The sequence below is a fragment of the Strix aluco genome, chromosome 6 (assembly GCF_031877795.1).
Source record: "Strix aluco isolate bStrAlu1 chromosome 6, bStrAlu1.hap1, whole genome shotgun sequence".
In the NCBI taxonomy this organism is placed as follows: domain Eukaryota; kingdom Metazoa; phylum Chordata; class Aves; order Strigiformes; family Strigidae; genus Strix; species Strix aluco.
The window spans coordinates 11393638-11417139 of record NC_133936.1 but is presented as its reverse complement, the minus strand read 5'-3'; the positions used below and the strand labels follow the sequence as shown (position 1 = coordinate 11417139).

The 23502-nt window shown below is 42.1% G+C and overlaps 1 protein-coding gene across 5 annotated transcripts; it reads right to left on the bottom strand.

Annotated features, from left to right (window-relative positions):
* Positions 1-182: 182 nt before the first annotated feature.
* Positions 183-22884, bottom strand: LOC141925108 (protein mono-ADP-ribosyltransferase PARP14-like). Of its 5 annotated transcripts, XM_074828675.1 has the most exons (18): positions 22481-22640; positions 21959-21977; positions 21450-21589; positions 21325-21358; positions 18448-18708; positions 17603-17839; positions 14309-16581; positions 12458-12694; positions 11981-12202; positions 11461-11524; positions 10385-10534; positions 9632-9694; positions 8175-8342; positions 6732-6938; positions 6035-6643; positions 5350-5495; positions 3002-3176; positions 183-1404 (listed from the first exon to the last, which is right to left on the bottom strand). In XM_074828675.1, the coding sequence occupies exons 3-18, from the start codon at positions 21555-21557 to the stop codon at positions 1115-1117; spliced, it is 5244 nt and encodes a 1747-aa protein (XP_074684776.1). In that variant the 5' UTR covers positions 21558-21589; positions 21959-21977; positions 22481-22640; the 3' UTR covers positions 183-1114. The 5 variants fall into 5 exon arrangements, with proteins under 5 accessions (XP_074684776.1, XP_074684777.1, XP_074684775.1 ...); XM_074828676.1 differs by lacking the exons at positions 21959-21977; positions 22481-22640 and adding an exon at positions 22668-22884; XM_074828674.1 differs by lacking the exon at positions 21959-21977.
* Positions 22885-23502: the final 618 nt, after the last annotated feature.

The window sequence follows — 23502 nt, the reverse complement described above, 5'->3', positions numbered from 1 at the left end:
TGTATGCACAACTCCCATCACTCAGACGATACAAGAAAACAATTTTGTCTTCTAAGCCTTTTCAGCTTCTCACTATTTATAGTATCACTGTAACATAAAGATATTCAAATGTAAAGCAACAGTGCCACTTGAAGTGTGTTCCTTTGTTCCCTTGTGTAAATGACTCAGTAATACAACGTAGCTGTTTGAAACTACTTTTATTAAAAGTGTGTATATGGCTTTTAATTGGCAGTTGTAAGATTATCACTAATTAAGCGTACAGCTTGCAAATACGTACAAATTATTTGCTTTACAGAACTTTAAAAAAATTTTCAGATTGTTTTAAGTGTAGTAACTGAGTTACGCCCCTGTAGATGACCCTGCAAACAGGTAATTCTGAGGAAGGGTTAATGTTTTGGTACTGACCAGAAGAAATTAAAAATCCCTTTATTACTATCTTGAAAATTCCAGAAGCAATGATTTTGTAGGTGGAAGTTGGATGTACATAATGCAGGGGACCATAGAGAATGTCCCTAGGAACCATGTATAAATACAGGAATTTATACCTAGGGAATAACAAAGTATGCTACAACAGCATAAGAGGGGGTGAAACAATGAATGCAAAGTGTCTGTTCAATATTGCATTGTTTTTCTTCACCAACAAGGGTGAGTGGATGCCTGGGAATGACTGAAAACTCTGCTGGCCAGCAAGTTTATTCACCCAACACAGAGTATTTTAAATGAATCCTCACAGGCAGCAGCTCACTTGGTGCCATATGGAGAATACTGGAAACAGGAACATGCACAGGTGCACCAACCTACCCCATATCTCTTACTTCAGGCCACAGGCCTCTTGTACCAGTCCCCTCTGCCTTGCATAGGAAGAGGTCTGGGCTGTTCTCACAGTTCTTGCTGACACCTCCACATAACTGAATTTGAAATGTGAGTATTGAAATAGTGTGTTCTAAAATATTTGCTTATCCTAGCCTCATAGCGGTGATAATTTGAAGACATACTTGAACACATGGATAGATAAATAACCAATTAGTTTAAGAAACCTAGATGTAAACAAGAATTGCCCCGTTAATTTCCACATGTAAAAGGCACTAAAATTTTCCAGACTACTAAGAATATTCTATTTTTTAAAAGTAATAAGGTACTGAGGATATGCCTGAATGTCATTAAATATGACAAACATTGTTGGATTATTCACATCATCAACCACACTGTCATACAGGTCAGTAGGATCTGCTGGGTTTTTTGGTGGTGGAGTGATTAGTCCTTTCCTCCCAGCACAGTACTGCCCAGTGAGGACCCGAGCCAAGTACATATATCTTCTGCCATTCATATCCGGTACAGAGTAAGTATCCTGAGCAGAGTAACTTGCATCAACAGCAAAGTAAGTTCCATTTCCAATGACTGCAGCTGTTTGGAAAGACAAGATTTTCAAATATAGTGTTATTCCCATAAGAATCTCTAAAGCTCCCCCTTTTTTTTAACTGCAGAAGTTCCAAACTTGGTTAGAGTTTAAAGAGCAAATTCTAGTAACAAGCCTTTGTATCAGGATCAAATATGAACCCACTAAGATGTTAAGTAAGTATCAAGGCCCAGGTTTTCACTGCCCTTTCTTATGGGGAAAAGTGTTCCTCTGTTTAGCCTTGTTTAGCCTGCAATCCATCAAATTGCAAATCTTTAGAGCCTTTTCAATTTATAATGACTATATAATTGTAATTATAGTTTTCTAGTTACACTTCACAGCAGGTTAGAGGAATCACATTTCTTTGCCCGAGACATTTCTTTTTTCTGACATTGGTAGAAAGCTGTTCAAGCCAGACAGATCCTTCCTATCTGGCTGCTCTGATCTTTGGATATTTTTGCATGGCTACCCACCCTGACAGAAAGGGAGTGTGCCTTTCCTATTGTAAATCATGGCTGAGACAGAGAGGTGGATGTCAACAGTGGCAGGCAGAGACGAGGACATGAGGATCAAGGGCTCTTGCTTCCTGAGTAAATCCAACCTCCTACACTACCAAAGAGCGGGAAGGTGAAACATCTCCTCTGGTCATGTTTTAAAAAGAAATGGTGGCTGCCATTTCTATCTGGGCATAGCCTGATATATTTTGCTTATGTTGGGCTTCATTTTCTCAAGAAAATATCAGTGTAAGTACCTCTAGAGGATCCAGACCAAGAAATGTCTACTTTTGGATCCAGACCACACTGAAGTGTCAACTAGATCTGAGTTAAGCTGTCCAGCTTTCTCAAGATCAAGTCAGCCCTAGGCATGCACAATTGTGTCTTAAGGAAGAAAACATTAAGAACAAAAATAAGGACTTTTCAAGTAAGGCTGCAGGACCTCTAAGAGCAACTGGCACCTCAGTTCAGCCCAAGTTCCACTTCTTTGGATACTGTCTTTCATATTTGAATGCTACCAAATAATAAACATAAGTGTACTAGTGGAACTGGACAGAATAATCTTTGGACTAATGCAGAAAGTCCTTCTGCTAAATATTTAATAGTTGTCCCTAAAACTATTAAAGGGGAAGAATTAATTCATGAATTTCAACTGATTTCATTTGCATAAAAATGGGAGGGGAGTGGGATCTTCTGATTGCTTGTGCTATCCTTATCTTCAGAAGCAACAGAAGTATCTGCACCTCTACTTTGCTACCTGCCTTTGTCTTAGAGGAGATAGAAGCAGCTAGTGGTTGGGATCTCAGCTGAGGATGTTGAACAGCGGTCCTTGTTCCTTGATGTAGCCAGATCATACAAAACATTTCTCAAAAGCTGCCCAGGCTTGATTTCAGACTAGGTGAGCTTTTTCTGATACCCTCTAGATAATGGCATTCATCAACAAGGGATTATCAGAACAGGTTAATTCCTCTGTCCGTAGAGATTATGCTCTGGAGTTATTTTGTTCTCCAACTTTATTCAGTCTCATGTTGTGCTGACAGCACTGTAACACTGACATTCCCTAGTACCTCATACATGTCTAGGAAGTTAACTGCTTTGGATAATGACTCACCATTCTTTCCAGCAAACCCACGATTAAATCCACTGTAGTTGATTGTGCTCAATGAGGACGCAGCTGTCCCATGAAATAGCAACTTCTCATTAGATTGATTTGTGTTCTTTGTACAGAGAGAGGTTTTTTTTATTTGGTATGTCTGCCAGAGGAAGGGATTTTGTATTCTTTCAATCTGCAAAATTACAAAATAGAACTATATTTATACTGGTAGGGACCAATATTTATCATGGCAGGAAAGCATTAAAACCAAACCAAACTGAAAGAATTACAGTAATTTTCACTGTGCCCTGTTAGTTTGAGTTTTGGGTTGGGAATCTGAATACGTGGGCCTCCTGAAAAATCAGAAACAAAAGTAGCTTACAAGAGCTTTTCAAGTTTGGTAAGTTTTGGCATACACTTGTCTTGCCTAGGTATACAGGCAATCATGGTAGCTGTGCACTGTCATTTTTAGAAACAGGTTGTTGTACCACTGCCAGAGGCAGCGATGCCAGATGCCTTCTGCACATCCTAATCATCTTTACTGATAATTTTCTCACCAAAGGGTAGACTGTAGTGATAGCATTACGTCGAATTTAAGTTTCTCTTTTAGATCTCAGCTTGGAAGTCGAAATTACTTCCTTTAGTGTGTAGCTTAGCAACCCATAAGAAACTCCTATATAAACATAAATTGGTGGGAGGATAGATGTTGCTGGTTCCCCATACCAACAACCTGAATATAGCTCGGGGGAAACAGTGTATCTGCGTCAAAGTATAATCTTAAAGGCATTGCTGTAATAGTTTTCTATTTTCAGAGGAAAAGGAATTCGTATCACTACCTGACTTCTTCTGTTGTACACTAATACTTTGTTCTCTTTGTGTCTTACTGACCATGCTCATTGAATCTCATGATGGAAGAAAATTTTTCAAACACATATTCTCACTCTTAATTTCATCATATTTTCTCCTATTTATCGCTCCTCCTGATTCTGAATAATTCCATCTTCTCCCTGGCAATTAAATCTCTGCACACTGTGTTGCAGACTTCTCAATAAGCAGGATGAAATCTGCTCAAGGGTAGGGAGGCTCTGCAGAGACATCTGGACAGGCTGGAGCAATGGGCTAAGGCCAACTGTATGAGTTTTAATAAGGCCAAATGCCGGGTGCTGCACTTCGGCCACAACAACCCCCAGCAGCGCTACAGGCTTGGGGAGGAGTGGCTGGAGAGCTGCCAGTCAGAGAGGGACCTGGGGGTGTTGACTGACAGCTGGCTGAACATGAGCCAGCAGTGTGCCCAGGTGGCCAAGAAGGCCAATGGTATCCTGGCTTGTATCAGAAATAGCGTGGCCAGCAGGGACAGGGAAGTGATCTTACCCCTGTACTCAGCACTGGTGAGGCCGCACCTCAATTACTGTGTTCAGTTTTGGGCCCCTCACTACAAAAAGGACATTGAATGACTCGAGTGTGTCCAGAGAAGGGCAACGAAGCTGGTGAAGGGTCTGGAGCACATGTCGTACGAGGAGCGGCTGAGGGAACTGGGGGTGTTTAGTCTGGAGAAGAGGAGGCTGAGGGGAGACCTCATCACTCTCTACAGCTACCTGAAAGGAGGTTGCAGAGAGCTGGGGATGAGTCTCTTTAACCAAGTAACAAGTGACAGGACAAGAGGGAATGGCCTCAAATTGCATCAGGGAAGGTTTAGACTGGCTATTAGGAAGCATTTCTTTACAGAACGGGTTGTTAGGCGTTGGAATGGGCTGCCCAGGGAGGTGGTGGGGTCCCCATCCCTGGAGGTGTTTAAGAGTAAAGTTGACATAGCGCTGAGGGATATGGTGTAGTTGAGAACTGTCAGTGTTAGGTCAATGGTTGGACTGGATGATCTTCAAGGTCTTTTCCAACCTAGACAATTCTGTGATTCTGTGAAATCTTGACACTTTGGTTAAAACCAACAGTTTAGCCTGAAAGGCTCTGGGACTGACAGGGAAGAAGTGGTAAAATAGTAAAAAGCTTTATGGCCAGTCTGCAAGGACTTTGTATTTTCCTTTGTATTCTGAATGCATTTGCTCATGCTTCCATTTCAATATAGAATTTCCTAATTGCAAATACCACATTAACTAGTGAGTGCCATGTTGGTTGAACACAGATACAGCCTGAAGACTGATGGTCACTGGTTTTGCATTATTAGAAGGCAGAAATGGCAGGGCAACTCTTAGGAAATTTGACTTGATTTATATCCGCCCTGTAGAGTGCTAAGGAGACTGACATGTGAAAGGTGTATTAGGTTGCAGACAACACCTTACAAACAAATATTTAGAAATTATGTTAATGTTTTTAGCCCAAGAATTCACTTTTTTCCCCCCATAGGATTTCACCTTCTCTATGACAAAGCTGTGACAGGTTTTCTTAAATTTGTCCTGAACATCCAGGTATTCCTGACATGATGGTTTGAGATTCACCAGCTTGATCCGTTCCTTTTCCATGTCTTCCCACTGCGCAGGGAGCTCTATTGACATCTTCTCTGCAATACAGATTGCATTATTATGACAGGTATCTAGCTCAGTTTTGTAGGCACATCTTACAAACAAACTACATATAGAGGGCTGAGAGGACAGTACCTGATGCAGTACTTTATTCCAAGAATACTCTCTCTCTTCAGTACATCACTGGCTCTGCAATGCCCTGTTAAGACTTTACATTTTCTCTAGTCTAATTATCCCCATACCAGTATCTAACTAAAACAAGTTTGAAAACCACAGAAGAATTTTATGCACGCTTCATACACTACTTCGTCAGACTTCAGCATGAAATCTATGCTCACTGGTCACATACAAACAGATAATATTTGTATTTAAATTAGATGTTCTGATTTCAGTCATACCTGCCACTAATTATGACACTAAAATTGCTGGCTATGGCATGCCCAGGGTGGGAGGGAAGAGAAAGGAAAAAAAGCTATGGAATAGCTTACTTCTTTGGAATACCTGAGTTTGCATTTACCAGAATTATCATTCAACAATCACTATTAAATGTTTTTTCATTAAAAAAGCTGTAATTTACCTTCATTCTTTGGCACACGTTGAATGGTTATAGTTTTTCCTTGTTCATCATTAGCCTGTAAAGTATTCAGATTCACGCTGTAGTTTTTCTTGTTAATTTTGACAGTAAGATATGGTTTTTTAGCCATTTTAGCATCCTCCAGCTGCATATTTGTCAGTTTATCAAAAGCAACAAAGCTATCATTGCTTCTTGGATACCTCCATTCTACCAGGTTATAAACAAGTTCTGCCTTGGATCGTTCTTCTTCAGTATCCTTAATTTTTTGGATCATTTTTTGAACTTCCACAGAGACAAAATAGACGTCCCTGGTAATACCAGAAATTTTAATGCAAGGTGGGGAAAGTTTATTGTCAAGCTGAATGGTAACATGCTTCCTTCTCTGGAGATCTGCCAAAGTGCCAATTTGTCTCTCATCAAAATTTTCAATTAGCTCATCTGAAATACTGTTTTCAAACTGTTCCTTTAAAATTAAATTCTTTATCCAGGCCTCAGTTGCATCCACATTTTTTTGGCTTTCTCCACAAATTTGAAATGTGGCTAAATCAACTTTCTTCTCCAAAACCATGGGCTTTTTCTTCTCAGTGCGTTGGGGTTTGCGCCAAAAAAATGCTGTTAAGAAACATATGTTAATCATTAGTTTTAAATAAAAGATCTTTAGTTTTATGTTCCCATGCAAATAGAAAACCCACCTACTTACATTTAAGCAGAGACATCCACGAATCTGTTGTGGCTGAACATGAACCTTCTCTTTTCTTCATGCTTTCGTAAAAGTCTCTGAGCATATTTGTCTGGAAGATGATGATTTTAATTTTTTCCAAATGCTGTACTGATCTTTTGCTTGCAAATTCCACTATAGCATCCAACATGTCATCAGCTACCTTTGCTGGACTCTGTCCTGCTCGACCTAAAAGGCATGTATCAGTGAACAGTACTTAAATCAAGGCAGCATCCAGAAAACAGAAACCACATCCCCAGCTCATACAGACTGGTGTCCCTTTCCCCTCCTCCATTATGCTTTCTGGCCAAAGCCCCAGGCTTAACCTCAGCCTTACACCTAAGCCTCTCAGCTCCAGGATCTGACATCCTACACAGGCCTGGGAAGCCCTTCTGGGATTTGCCCCCCATTTACTTTGAGGCTCCCACAAGTACTTCAGGCTTAGCATCCCCCCAATTTTTTTAAACCCACACATCACTAACTCTATGCCCATCTTAAAACCAGGTACCAAAGTAAAACCAAATCAAATCAGCGGAGGATTTTGGCACAAGCCTGCAATGTATTTCAGCATACAAACAGGAACACCAAGCTCAAAACAACTGCTCTCATTCCCCTACAACAAGCCTGAAGTGCAACCTAAAGCTTATCCTGAAACGCTGTGGGACCCCTGCCAATTTCAGCCACGGCATCCCTTGGACAGCCACCAGCACACAGATGATGTTGGCAGTCCAGGGGTCCTGCCATAACTATCACTGTGGAGTCCAACACTGACCCACACACCAGCTCCTACACTAACCTGTCACGCTGAGCGAGGACCAGCTCACTATTTCTTTTTCCAGTCAAGGGGAGCCTTGGTCTGAGAACGATACCCTGCTCTCTTCAGGCCCTGCTTAAGCCAAATAAGCTAGGCTGCCTCTAGCCCTCCACTGGAGCAGGTAGGCTGAAACAAGACTTATAAAAGGTGTAAACTGCAGGTATTCTGTACCCAGCCCACAATTTCTGTAGTCAGCCAGGCAAAGTTTTGGTCTCAGGACAACTCCAGCTTTCTCTGCCTACAAACCCCAACCCCAGCCACTCCGAGGGGTTGAAATCACAAGCAAGGTCTATGGGACGTTTGAAGAAAGGTGCAGGGTGGCCAGCTGAGATACAGTCTGTTTTGGGGCAGAATGTCTTTTATGGAGCAATACCTTTTTTTTAAGCATTCTTGCTCAATCAATATTGACTGTAATATCTATACTTTTAAAAAAGCACCATTTCTGAAGTGTGCAGGTGGTTGTTTGAACTGATTACAATGAACTTTCACAAACTACAGTTTACGCTTTTTTGTACAAGTCTACTGTTATCCATATCAGAGGTATTAACTTTATCCCAGTTTCTGAATTACCCCCACCACAATCCTCATCCCTTTCCCAAGAAAACACAAACCTGTTCCAATTGCCGGGAAGGCAACAGATTTGTACATCCTTAGTTCACACTCATTAAGCACTTTGGAGACCTGACTCTTCACGTTGTTATTGTGAATCAAGTGGATGATTTTACTGCACAACAGTTTTCCACCTTGTGTAGTAATAAAGCCTTTCTGAGACTGCCCAGCTGGAAGAGAGAAGATAAAGAAGGAGACATAACATTTTCAAAGTGGCTATCTCTTCTGATAAGACAGCTGGTTATATTGATGTTAGAAGAGAAGTGAAAAAAATGGTAAGAAATCCACTGTGAGCTATTCACTGGGTTTAGCTGATTCTGGTTTTCTCTGTAAATATCCTGATGGCAGAATTTCTTTGAGAAAGTAATTCAAGTAATTGTGTGTTTTCTAGTTTCCCAAGATCTCTGCTACAAAGTACAACTTAGGAATTTATGTTGAATTTAAATGCACCTCACTTTTACTTAAAAGCATGCCAACAGAATGTGCACAATTCATTTATATGAGAAATCCTTTCTTATGCCACTTATTCCTTGAAAGCTCAAACTCTTATTCTGCAAAAGAGCTGAATGTTTAAAATAATATCATTACATAATGACCAAATGATCTAAGAACTGTGGTATGGAATCTTTAAAAAGATGCGCGTGTTTTTTCAGGGCACTCGTGTTTGATTACAAACACCTCAAAATGGAGTCCGATTGTGAGGATGAATGGAGCGATGAGCACAGAGTTACATACCACTTCGCTGGTCACAAAGGTAATGACTGACCGTAAGATGCTCTGCATGTGCTTAGGTCAGGCTGATAGACAGGGAGAGCCTGCACAGCCAAAGGCTGGGAAAAATATCCAGGAAAATCCATCCTGAAAGTTAACTTCTAGACTCAGAGCAGGAACATTTTGTTTATGCAACTAGAATGTATTTCTTTCTGTGCCGTAGAGGCCAACCAGAGTGAGTTGGGATTTTACCACTCTACTGGTCTGGCAGAACGCAGACTATAGAAGAACTCAGGATCAGGGTGATAAGCAGAGTTACATTTTTTTCAATAAAAAATAATTATGTATTTGTGAATATAAGCCCAGATTTGCTATTAGCTTTTAAAAGCCAATCCTGTACATGCTTACAGCAAAAGACAGTCTTCCACCACTTTGTTCCGTTTCAAAACTTCAGCTCTCCTGTAGCTGACAATAGATGAACACACTTGAGTAATTTCAGGGATAAAGAACTTAAATTCCATTAATTTGCCAGCACTTATTAGCATCAGAAAACTGTATCCATCTTCTGTTCAGTTGTGAAAACTTCTCAAAGTAGGTGTCAAAACAACAACAGGACTTTTCAAATTCCTAGATGTGAAAGCTATTTTTTCAGACAAAATAATTATATCATGAAAGAATTATAAAACAACCTTAAATTTTGAGAGAGAACAAAAAAAAAAATTAATCAAAATAGTATGCTTTAACATACCATATTGAGCACATTCTTCTTCTACCTGGGAACCAGCAGCATTCATAATTGCTTTGAAGACCCCTTAAATTATACAAGAAAAGCATATACATACATTAAGTCAACTTAGCTATTTCTACTCAAAACCCTACCCAGCTTCTGTACTCTACAAATACCACAAATTCTCATATGGCAAGATCCCACAAAGTGCAAAACCTTGCCAGTTCCCCTAAGCACCCTCCATGAACCACTGCACTGGCTGCAAAGAGAACACTGCCTCCATTATTGATTAAAATCACTAAGAGTAACTCCTATTTCATTGTTTCACCAGACAATAGTATGCCCCTCACCAAACTCTCCAATTGCTTTGCATTATATCATTTGACATCTTTCATGCTTGCAATTCACAATGTCACCAAAGAATCCTCTACTTCTTATAGATCAATTTACTTAACTAGTGCTTTGGCTTACAGTGAAATATATTAGGACAAGAGCAGTTTTTCAGAATTACATTTGATCTAAAAATTCCCTTTTATTTTAGCATTTTTGTTTTTAAACAAGATAAATCTGGTCAGGTGCCTTCTGTTTGAGTAGTTTGGAAACTAAATGGAGTATTCAGGACACGTAAAAAACCCGTTTAAGATCTATTTCCTGACAAATCACAGCTCTCCCTCACCTGAAAAATGCTTCATAAAAGTTTCACATATGGACAAATCTTTCCTGTACCCCCTCTTAAAAACTAAATTTATCGCTAAAGAACTACATATTCAATACCTGATGTGGCATTAAATGTTGGATTTGATATGTTTACAATAACCTCTGTATCTTCCTTGGTAATATCTCCACTAATTACTTGGAGTGTAATGGAACCAATCTTCATTTCATGAACTCCCAATACTGCAGCTGTAACAGGTGTAATGAAACCTGCAAGGGAAAGGAAAATACCTTAAAACACTTCTTCTCTAGTTTGGGATATTATTCTCTTCCACTGATGGAAACTTCAACATTTCCTTTTAAGGAATATGCTCTAGATCAGTTTGATGGACTTAGAGAGTCTCTGCCTTTCTCTCTACTCCATTAATGAAAGCAGGAGTATTCTTCCTGTCTAAATACTGTGAAAGTGAAACCATTTCTATTCCTGTAAATTCACGCAATATAAATTCAGAAAGGACTCTTGGGGTTATGTGATCTGACCAGTTCTGTAACAGAGTTTCCTGAATTAACTCTTACAAGAAATGGAGTATCCAGCTTAAGCATTGCCTGTAATGGAGATACCATCACACCACTTTTGTAAGTTATTTCATCTTTACCCTCACAGATATAAAACTGTTCCTTACTTCTAGTCTAAACTTATAATTCATACTTTATCTCACTGATACAGCAACTGAGAAGAAAGAGCTATATAGTCCTATGAATAAGGCTCTGCCGTTGATGCAGTTCACTCATATGTTTTTGCTATTGTGTCACACTACCTCAATTAACAAATGGAAATTACTCATTCTGTATATCTCTATATAGGAAATTAAAGGTACTGAAATAAATGTTTTTTATGGACTGTTTGGCAAAGTAATACCAAGTTCTTACACCCTTTGAGTAGGACAAACAGTTCTCCTACCAGCATATCCTCTTCCATGTGATAAGACTGGCATTACTAAGACATGAGGATGTCCTCAACAAAAGAAATTCCTCTTTAAGATTTCTACAAATGGAGTTTAAGAATGCCAGTCCATTAGGAGGAAAAAAAATGCTCTGTGTCTTGATGACATTTTGTTTGTTTCCTGATACCTATGAAACCACTTTATAGCATTTACACTCTCCTGTGCCCCACCTCCTGCCCCTATACAACTTACCCGACTGCGGGGCTGCAGCGTTGCAACTTTCAGCTACCCTATGTTCTAGTTCAACGGTAAAGGCCTACAAAGAGAAAAAAGGTACCAAAGATAGAATTTCAGAGTTTATATACTCAATATTTCTACAATTAACAGTCATGTAGCTCTTGCTGAGCCATCTGACACATTTTACAGTCGTGTTTAGGTATCACTAGTAACGGTGGAAGACTTGGTGGGGACAGTGAGATAATAGATACTGTCTTTGCGTTGCCAGAACTCCTCTGTCAAAAGACAAGTCAGCATCTACAGGTGTTTACAGTGCCAGCAGCGAGGCCAATTTTGTCTGCAGCTTGTGTTTGCTGAGAGTGTATACTTCAGAGACATTGAATAAGACACTGGAGAGACATCTCAGTGTCACCGGCCCACAGCAGTAAGAAAGTGTTAAATTAGTCCCTTAAGAAAACAATGTAACTATAATATATTGTTAAGGTGTAACTAGAACAGTACGTAACACAGATGGCTTTGTCCTGAGAAGAACTACCTGGATGTTATCCAAATCTTTTGGATCCAAGAGAAAATCAACTTCTTGGAGAGTCTTACAAGTGTGACTAGTACTGAACTTGAATACAACATCAAACATTAACTTAGAAACAACAGTTTTAGGAAATCCAAATCCTCCAGTTCCAATAGCTGGGAAAGTGATCGATTTCAGTCCCAGTTCTTCAGTCTTCTTCAAGCAGGAATTGATTATACCTTCCAGGGTCTGTAAAATATAGCAAAGATCCTTTTATTTTTTTTTTAAAAAAAAGGGCATAATTTATTATTAGTTCCACAGAGACTACACTGGTATGAGAAAAACCTCTCAGTGCATCAAGGCATCTTTAAGGTCACTCCAACAGAAGTAAATGGAGTTGAGTCACCTAAACAAACTATTTAAAATCCTGCAACTTCAGGATAGGATCCCAAATAAATCTGGTTTCAAAACACTTATTTTTTTAAAAAAATAATTAAAATGTACCTTCAGGGCCTGTCCTTTTCCTCCATCCCACACGGGCATTATGGCATGAAATACGAACTTGCAGGCCAGATCATATCCACTGGTGCAGAGCACACTCCCTGGACCAGCAACCTGTCTTTGTTTTGCATTCTCAAACTCTACTTGGAGCACCTGTCCAGCCTTTTCCAGCAACGCTTTGCAAAGAAGGCCCACACCAAAGCTCAGATCTGTGCCAACACTGTTGACAATAACATCCGTCTGCAACAAAATTACAATGAAAATATCTATAGCCAGACTCCAAGTAAAAATACACATCGAGACTAATAGCACTACCAAAGCAATGCACAGCACGAAAAACAAGATACCAATGGAGAAATAACCTGGTTTTCAGCACGGCTTCTGCATACTGAGTATTCCTGGACTTGTGTGAAACCTACAGTAGGTAGCATAAGACACACTGTGAGTACCAATCCCAGAGGTATCTACGTGTGAGCAGGTCATCCATCCATCCATCCATCCATCCATCCATCCATCCATCCATCCATCCAGAGCTGTCAAGCCCTCAGCAGAGGTAAGGCTGTGACTCACCTCATCCCAGGCAGATGCCAGTATCTCGGCAGCTGAAATAAACCCAACCTCTGCAATTTGCCTAAACCCCTCTCCCCAGACCCAGCCTTTGCTACATTTCCTTGTGAAGAACTGCTGCAGTGTTGCTCCTTCATCTCTAGCATCATCACAGGATGCAAAATATATGTATTGTATAAGGTACGTAATGTAGAAAGTTTAATGTCCCCTTCCTCCTTTTCACTGAAGTGGGATTGTCTACACCTTATCAGAAAAGCAGCACCTCATGCACCAAAATGAAGTAAAGGGAAGTTGTTGTGCTCTCATGAAGTAAAGCAGACAAAGCCCTGAAGTCTGGCAATTGCTTTGTTTTTTCCACTGGACACGTTTTAATTACAAAGATTTTCAATGTGTGTCATATTGAGGTTGTTTTACATCTAGTATTGCTCTTTGATTGGAATAGGCTTTTACAGGCACCAAAATGACAACTGAAGCAACTAATATTGAAACAACAGGACAATAATAATTATTTAGAAAGATTTTAAACTCCCAAAATATAAAAATCAGGGGCTGTTAAAAAAAAAAAATTAATCAAGATGCACTTTGCATCACTGAAGAAAAAATCGTAAGGGAAAGAAACTACATTCAGAAGTGTAAATTGAGTCTTGATGGTCTAGATGAGTAGTAGTTAAACTCTTTGTTAGCAAAAAGAATGAAAAAAGAAAACGGGGGGGGAAAAAATACGTACAATCAGGTGTAGACTTTGGCAAAACAATCTAAGCATGCATTCTTCTATGGGGTTGCTTTTCTAGAGCCCAGTAACTTCTTCATAGACTGTGTCTTTAACCCATCCAAAGAGCCAGGAACTAAAAAAAAAAAAGCTACATGCTCCCTGTCAGCATGACTCACAACAGCAGCCCAAACAGGTGCTGATTTCCCGTAATATCCAACCTAGATTGATACAGATCATATAAATACTTTTAGAAAGTATTTTAATATTTCCCATTTAGAAACAAAGCAAACTACTTTACACATTGACCTTAGAACTGAAGAATGAATAAAACCTAGCTGGGAACAAAACATCCCAAAATTCACAGTTGCCCACTAGAAATGGCTGTAGAGTGACAGATTCCAAGCTGAAATCTATCAGTTTTGCAAGCTTGCTTTCTTGTTAGGAGCTAGCACATAGCCGTTGCTTCCTTATGTAGCAATTACCTCGTAAAACAATATAATCTACTGTCCTTCCTTTCCTATTTAAAGAAGATCTTCACATCAAGTTAGAAAGGAAGTGGAAAATTAAAGACCTACCATGGCTTCCTGAATGTTTCTCGCCTCTACTTGGATGCAAAGTCCTTCTTTTGTTGTAACCACGTGCAGATCCTTTTTTCTCTTATCCTGGCTTTCTCTCACCTTACGGTTTTCCGAGCATGATGTCAGCGGTATCGGAGAGGATGATTTAACTGTAAACATGTTTTTCACTGTCTCACTCAGAACCTGAACTGTTTCTTCTGCAACATCCACAAGATGAACCTCCTTCAAGCTGCTGTCCCCTATGGATTCTTCCAAGGTCTCCTTGATGGAGGATACAATTGAATCTGCACATGTCTGCAGCGGGAAGCCAAAAATCCCTCCACTTATAGCAGGCAGAGCTATGGAATGATGATTGTACGTTTCAGCGAGTTGCAGACTTTTCTTCACTGTCTTTCTTAACAAGTAAATGCACTTTTCTGCTTCATCCTCCCTCCACCTGGGCCCAACAGCATGAATGACGTTCTTGCAGGGGAGTTTCCCAGCACCCGTGATAACTGCACACCCAGGCAGCAAAGTCCCGTTTTTCCTCACCAGCTCATCGCACTCCTGTTGCAGCTCTGGACCAGCTGCTTTTAACAGTGCATCAGCAAGGCCACCAATGTGCTTTAAGTCTTCATTAGAAGCATTTACCACAACATCAACAGGATAAGCGCACAAGTCAGCTTTATAAACTGCTACTAAAACTCCATCTGGCAGCATTCTCCTGTAGTAGAGCTTTCTTCTGTCTTTATTACCAACCCTTTCACCCTTAGGTTGTTGTTCTTCTTCTTTCAGCCTAATCAAACAGCTAAATTTCTGCCTTGCTTCAAAAACACACGATTCTTTCCTCTCAGTGAAGAACTCTTTGGCTCCTGGTTTATCAATTGGCACATTTTTTGAGTAGAGGGATGAGAGAACTTTTTCAAACATGGTGACTGCTTTTGGCACTTCTGCCCTTGGTCCACTCAGGGAAATACATGGTGTCTTGCTGTCAAAACTTACTGTCACACCTTTCTTCCTCAATTCAAGATAAACACTGGATTTTTCCTTCTCTACAAACTGCACTACCACCACCGACTTAGCTGGGATTACTTTTTCCACATGTGTGTTTTTATCTATAAAATCATTAAGTTTCTGATAAACTTCTGTTATAGCTGTAGAAAAGCCAGCAATAATCACTTTATTTTCTTTTCCAACAGGTTCATTAATGACCACCGTTTCCTGCAAAGAATTGTACCTCTTAAGCAAGGAGGCAACAAGACTCCTCCACTGCTCCTTTTTAATGACTTCACCATCCTCCACATCGATGCACACTGATTCTAAGCCTGTCTTTATTTGCTTTTCTGCTTCTAAAAGATCTTTGGTAGCATCTCCAAATAGCAACACAGTACCATCCTCAAGCTCATAAAAAGAATTAATTTTTTTCCTAGTGAATAATGTCTCTGACACTGTTTTATTATCTACATGCCGTAGATACCGGAAAACATGAGGATCAACGGTAACTGATGTAAAAGGCATATTCAATACCCTTTCCAGTATGTCAGCTTTGATTTTATATACTTCTGCAGGTAATCCACACAACTGAACAGTTTTTTTTATGTCATCATAAGAGATCTTTAAGCACGGATATTCTTTGTGAATATTCTCTTCCAGCCCAGCACTGTGCAGAACAGCATACTTCCCTGGGATCACTGACACTGAAATTTCTATGCTTTGTTTTTCCCTTTCACTTTGCTTCATGGCTTTTTCCATGCATTCCCTCACTTCTTTCTCTGCATTGTCCACCGCTGCTCTGTTGCCAGCAATCACCACCATCTCCTCAGAAATATCAGTTACGATCAGAGCAACATCCTTCACCAATCTGTTTTTCACGTCTTCCCAACCCACAGAATTTACTTTACATTTTATAGCTATGTAACGTGCCATGATACGCGAGAATTCACTAGAAGCATCTTGCTTCCATGTCTTGATCAACTTAATCATTGGCTTTTTCTTCTCAGAGAGAGATGATGATGGGCACAACATAATTTCTGGGTGTGCAGAGTCTGTCTGGGGCCATTTTAGCTCACAATGGCAAATTGCCATTTCCTGGTTTATGCCTTGGATCAATTCAGCCTGCCTTTGTAAAAACTGCCAGATATACGGATCTAGTGGCACCCCAATGGGGTCCGGCATCTTGATAGTTGGTCTTTCTTCTCCATACAGAGCTGTTCCCAGGGAGTGGTAATACGGATGCACAGAAATCTGTCTCTGTTCCAGTAAATGCTGCTTTTTCAGGACAGTGTTTAGATCTAAAAGCACACACAGACACAAACACACATATATGATCATTAACTCCAAATCAGGCAAATGACTCAGTTCTTAGAACTATTACACTGAATAAAATAACTTTTTTTCTTTTTCATTTGAAAGAGCTATTTTTATGGTTTTCTGTTTTCCAAACCACTCTGTAAGGGACAAGATAAAAGGCTTGGCTCCAACTACTTTGGTAAATATACTTGTGCCTGTATTTACTTGTACAGCTATGCCTTGCTCGCATTTCCTAAGGGAAGCCCACCACAGAGCAGTGCCATATCAAGTTACTACTATGAAATGCTCCTTACTCTCAACTTAAAGTAAAACTGTGCCAGTGCATTTTTACTTTTTTTTTTTTCATTTCAATTGGAATGGACAAAGGAAAGGAATTATAATGTTGGCAGGGACTTACAGACACATTACAACGATCCAAATTACATATTACCTTAATGCACAAAATATTCTTAAGCAAATTCTGAGAGTCAGAAGAAAAACAATCACCTGGCAGATATCTTTAATCAAAAGTAAAGGACTTTACTAAACCAGGAGTCTCCTAACACAGAGATATTTACCAGAGGGTGTTCTGGCACAAAAATGGGACAGTGATTCAACACAAGGAATAGTAACAAGATCGTGCTTTATTCTTCCCTAATAATGAACATATTTGACCTCAATTAATTTCTGAAAGCTAACTGTGAAAGCTGAAGTCATCAACAAATCCTGCTTCCTCTCCCTGCAAGTACAATTCATGCTGTATTGCAGATGAAAACCTCTGCAAATGCGGAAAAAACATCAGCAGGAACAACCCATACACAAAGCAGGTATTAAAATGAACCTTTGGTAACATAAAAACCAGAGAGATTCCAAAACCCTACATGTGCAGCAGTATTTCTAAATCCAGAGCACTTCCCAGGAACAGGACAGCAAGCCAGGCTTCTTCTAATGCCTAAATTTGCAGTAATTTTCTTTCAGGTCCTCCACCTGGGAGCACTTCGGTCAGGCAAAGGACAGCATTACCTTTGTGATTACAGAAAGTAACGATGGCCGAGTTCTCCTCAGGGAAGAGCTGGACGTCTGACACAGGCCCTCCTCCATTCCGCACACTCTCAAAGTAAACTGTGATGTAGTCTGTGGAAACACTGTCCGGTATGTTTTCAGCCTTGATGCTCTGTGTCAGTTCAAGAAGCCTGGCAGTCATTTTGAATTCTTTAACTCTCTTGTTTTGTGAACATTTTTTGACAAATTCTTCAGTATCTGTCAACAGAAAAGCAGCATGAACTGACTATGTTTTCCTGTGCTGTTATCAGACCCGGCTATCAGTTCTGGCAGAGACATGAGCCGAGTCTACTTCTCCCTGCATTTGGAGCAAAACTGTCTTTGGTGCCAAATAGCTCTGTGCTGTAACAAAAAGGGAGAAATGCACACAGCTATGTTACTCTCTGCTATTCACTACCACTATGTCTCTGTTCCCCTCTTATTCATCTCTTGTATAAACTAAGCACTTCTCAAAGTTTCACCACCTTCTCAAATGGAGACTTTATATACTTCAATAATTTGTAGAACTCATCTCCACGCTCAATCTGCTTCTAATTCTTCTCCATCTAACACAAAATCAGAGAGAGACAATGAAACATTCCCACCAAATTTCAATTAATGAAGATGCCACAATTTTCTTTTTTCCGTGTAACATTTGGATCACTGGCATTTTCATGGAGTTGTATATAAGACTTACATCTTTCTTGAGAAACTGCAGTCTAGGTACCTCTTTAAAACTGAATCTCTAAAAGGAGAGGAATCAAGCTCTGAAAGCTATTACTCATACATATACATGGAAATGAATGATGGTGTTCATTCTGTCTTACCGATACTTTTCGTAAAAGTAGCTACAGCAACATTTATTTCAGGTATCACTTCCACAGTGAAGTCATCATCCACTGCCAGGCCGCTGATGTTCTCCAACAGCATACGTAAGCATTTTGGACTGCATCCTTGTATGTTTTCCAACACTACCGAAGGCAATGGCTCTGTGGACTTCTCTACAATCTTCTCTGCAGAGCCAGCTTCCTCCCGGAGCTCACTGTTTGGAACAAAACTCTCTGCTTTCTGCAAGGCTTCTGCAACAACTTCAACAGAAAGAGAAATAAACCACATGACATATTGGTATACATTTCCTGGAATAAACAGATTTTGCTTACCCTTCCTCTCATTTCCTTTCCCAAGAAAAAATATCATCTAAGCAATCAAATACTGCAAGGTACCCCAGGACATTTTGGGATCCAAAACAGCCCAGATGCAATATTCTGAGGTCCTACAGGCACCTTCTTTGGTGGCACAAAAATAGTCACAAGTAAACAAGTCCAAGGTCACTGGTACATTTCTGGGTTGGAGACATAAATAAAATAAAATCCATTGAGATAATTTGCCACAGGTGCTCAGGCATTGGTAAGGGTTGTGAGAGACCCTGCAGCCTCTACATCTGTTTCTTAGCCTGGGTGCAGGCATAACAAGCCTGAACATAGCTCGGGACATCCACAGCTCTACTCTGTGTGACTCAATGCAAAGCCTCCTGATGACCAGCGTGCCCTGCTACCAGGGTGGCAGGACAGTGCTGAAGAACCCATATGCACAGAAGGCTGGCAGGGATACAACAAAATTTTGCAGCTAGAAGATATAACAGGGGGGCCCACTGAGTATCCCAGAAGTCCAGCGGTGGCCAGATGTGGTGGTTTAGGCCCTGCCAGGACCCGAGACCTCGTGGCCACTGCCCCTCCCCCACAAAGGGAATGAAATACAAAGCCCCAGGGCTGAGATAAGGAGAGTTTTAATACAACAGTGCAACAGCAACCAAACAAGCAACAACAAGAACGATAACAATAGCAATAACAGTAATAAAAATAAACAGAACAAGGGATATACCCATACAGCAGTGAGGAGAGCTTACCCATCTTCCTGTCTTCCCCCGTTTGGGCACCAGCGCGCCAGGATGTGACGCCAGCAGCACGCCAGCAGCCAGCAGCACACCGTATTGAATAACCTGGCTAGAGCTTCCCCCCCACTGCTGGGGAAACTTAACCCTATCCTAGCTGAACCAGGACACCAGAGGAATGCACATGTCCAGCTTTGCAGAGAGAAGAGGGCAAAGGTGGGAGAGAACCTCTGGGCAAGAACGATGTGCTCCTTCACGTGCCTGAGTAAACTAAAAGTGTCACCCAGGTATGTGGTGACACAACTGTCCAACAAGTCACGGAAGACAGCAGTCATGGAGCGTGCAGGGTGGTGGGGGACTGGCACAGGCTAAAGAGCACCCCTGGGTGCTCAAGATGGCCACACTCCCAAACAAAGGCAGCTCTCCACTCCTTGCCCCAACAAACACAAGCAGGAGCATAAGCCCCTCTCAGTATGGGAAAACAGCACATCCCTGCAACACGGCAGGGAGATGAGCGTTGAATGAAACCCTGGCACTCACCACCCTCAGTGCACACCTCCAGGGCCACCATCTCTGGCTGTGGCAGAGGACACATGCGACTGAGGGGAGAGGAGCTCAGTGAAAGCAGCTGTACACCTGACCGGGGATGGGGGGAGAGCGGGGTAAGGTCTCTGCTTGCTTTTGCTCAAGAACACCCAAAACCCCCTAAATCCTGCAGCAGCAGCCAACAGGCAGGCCATGGGGGTCAGCCCCAAGGAGAGAAACAGAGACGCGGGGTGGGAAGACTCGAGCAGGCGGCAGCACAAGCAGGCTGGCTCTGCCCGCTCGCCGGGCTTACGAGCTCTCCCAAGGTACAATGACTGATACCAAACCTGTAACGCTTACAGAAGATAGCTGCCTTTGAAAGCCTAATAGCATAAGCCCAACAAGAGGGAAACAAAAGAAATAACCACAGAAGCAAGAGCTCTACAGATGCTAGTTAGCAATTTCTAGATCACTGACAAAAATCATCTGCTCCACTATGTCCAATGAAGAAAGTACAAAAAGGCCAAAACTGAAAGCTAGGCTGACCCAGCGAAGCAATTACGAGCAGCACCTGGAGATTTTCAGGGTCCTCTCCAGTATAACTGAAAAACAGTAGATGACCTTTGAGTACCTAATTTTGAAAGGAGGAAAACCACCCAAAATGGCACCAAACAAGACTTCATACAGAAAGCGAAAGATAGGGGGGTAATTACTGAAGAACTTCCTGATTAACTGGTCTGTTTTAGGGCTGAGTATTTACTCTTCACAGATGTGGGTATATTTGGGTGTGCAGTACTGTTTTCTAGCTTGCTTTCTGAATCATAAAGCTGAGCAGACTATTGCTGAAAGAGGACCTAACTGAAGTCACTGAGGTACTGCTGAGAGGCACCACTCGCCTTACAGACTCTCCTAACTGTAGGGAGCACAAAGACGCCAGGCCTGGGCTTAAGACCTTCAATCTAGGTGTTTCTATTCAGATCTTATCTTAGAGCAGTTATGCAGGATAAGGGAGCTAAATCCCTCTCTGGAGATGCTCCTCTGGTTATAAAGGCTATTTCAGAAATTAAAACCAGGTGCATGGTCTAAGTCTGACAAGGTCAACTCCACCCTTGGTGATCAAGTCTACAGCCTCCCTGGCCAGACATCTCTCCCTGTATCACCTGAGTCAGGCTGCAAAATTCAGAAACTTTCAGCACAAGTCCCCACAGAACTGGAGCTGTGTGAGAAGAAAAGCACCAACATTTTCATTTTATGAAGAATCTGCACACAGTGATGGATAACATTTTACCTTTTGTTTGAAGATTACTTGTGGCATCCAGAGCCTAAAATAAAATGAAAGCAAAGTATCAGTGACTGATTTGACACTCTCACGTCTACTTCAAAGCTCTGGTTAGGATTACAATTTTTATTCACCTTTGTAGGAACTAATTTTTCTTCAGATGCCTTCTCTTCAGCAGCTAGTGCCTTTCCAGGTTCTGTGACTATCAACTTCAACTCTCTTTTTTCTCCCAAATACAGCATATGAGACTGTCTCTGAAGAACTCGTTGCTTCACTAAATAAATCCAAAACACCCCAGTGACAATCTGAATAGAAATACAACTTTAAATTACATATCACTTTTCCACCATTACGTTAGGACACATATACTGTCCCACAAAAATGAAACAGCTTTAAACCTGTAAGAGCACACATAACGCCTTCCTTCTGAAAAAGAACGGAAGAAGAACAGAGGATACCGTTTCTGCAAAAAAGCACCAGGGAAACAAAGCTCAGCTCCTCCACATGTTTCCTGGCTGGTCTCCAGCAGGCAGCCCTGTGCTGGAGCTGCAGCATGAGGGTCCTGGTACGGGCCCTACACCTCACACACCAGTGTCTTCCAACCAGTGTCAAAACGGCTTGGGGCTGTATGTCCTGAACTTACCGGCTGGGCGAGTCAGCAACTGGGAAGCATGATAAAGCAGAAAAAAAGAAAGTGTACGTATAATGTATATATCTGTGTTTATGCACATACATGTACATGCATATGTATGTGTACATTTAACATAACTGCAGCTAAATGCTTCCCACCTTGCTGCAAGTTTATATAAATACATGCATATTATATATGTTGTATTTTTAATATGTACCTGTAACTACAATATATATTAAGTTATATTAACATAAGCTTTATTATTCCAAGTGCAATCTAGAGAATACTACTGTGCATCAAAATTACTATGTATGTCTATATACCCTGGCAGGACAGACTTACTAACATAGGCTAGAGTTATTCAAAATGCAATCTAGAGGCTAGTACTAAGCACCGAATTCAAGCACATATACAAGCAAATACATATCATATATTCTATATTGCATATTATGGGATGTATAGGATATATGACATACTCTAGATTTATCGCTTACATACTAGGCAGTACACACGAGACCATCCGCGGTAACTCACTCGTTGTGTGTGTTTTAACTCCCAGAAAGCGACGGCCCCTCCGAGTGGCAGCTCACACCACGTTCCCTGCTGTTGGGAGCCGCCCGGCCCGGTGCCTGCCGGCCCCTCCGCCCGGGGCGGGTGGGCAACCCCTCGGCCGCGGCGCTCCCCCGGACCCGCTCACCCCTTCCCCGCCGCGGCCGCTCACCCTCGGGGTGGAAGAAGCAGACGAGGAGGTCCCCGGCCGCGGCCCCGGCTCGCAGCTCGCACTCGCCGCCGCCCGAGCGCTTCTGGCTCTGGAAGTAGCAGAGCAGCTTCTTCCTCAGGGCGGGGGGCGGCTCGGCGGACCCCCAGTCGCCGCGCACCAGCAGCGGGAAGGCGCCCGCGCGCTGCCCCGCCATGGCCGACCCGACGTCTCCCCTCATCCCACCGCTTTCAGTTTCGCTTCCCGGCGCGGCGGGACGGGGCGGGGCAGCCCGCGGCCTTGTCCGGTGGCCGGAACAGGGGCCGCTCCCGGCCGCGTCTGTCGCGACAGACCCGCCCCAGGCGGGCGGCTCCCCGGCTCCCCGCAGCCGCCGGTCACAGCTTCAACCTGCGCCCTTAACGCTCCTTTCCCCGCCAGAACTGCCCCCACGCCCGCAGCCGCCGCAGGCACTCCCTTCGCGTTATGAAATGTCCTCCCGCTCCCCGCGCCGGGAGCTGGAAGCCCATCAGGCTGCCGGAGGAACAAGGCCGCCTTGACATCTTCCGCCTCTCCCCTTGCCTTTCGATTATAACAAACTCGGCTGGAGAAGCAGCCTCTTTCACTCATCTCCTGCGCACAGCCCAGTGCTACAGGTTTCTGCTCCGTGCTTGATGCTCTAGGCACGGGTAGCACAAGCACCGGTGAAAAAACACCTTGGTGCTGTCCACAGCTCCTCACGGTGATGGAGAAGCTGCAAACAGAGGCTTTACTATCTCCTGGAAAGAAAGGGACTCACCAGCTGCAGTGAAGCACCCTGAGCCAGGACCCTGAGCCAGCACCCTGGCTCCTGCCGCGCTGA

Coding starts and splice junctions, on each gene's coding strand:
- LOC141925108 (XM_074828676.1), bottom strand. CDS start 22,884: ATGAGGGGAGACGTCGGGTCGGCCATGGCGGGGCAGCGCGCGGGCGCC. Junction 17,840..18,447: donor TACTTTTACGAAAAGTATCG/GTAAGACAGAAT, acceptor TTCTGTTGACAG/ATACTGAAGAATTTGTCAAA. Junction 8,343..9,631: donor AGAAGAATGTGCTCAATATG/GTATGTTAAAGC, acceptor TCTCTCTTCCAG/CTGGGCAGTCTCAGAAAGGC.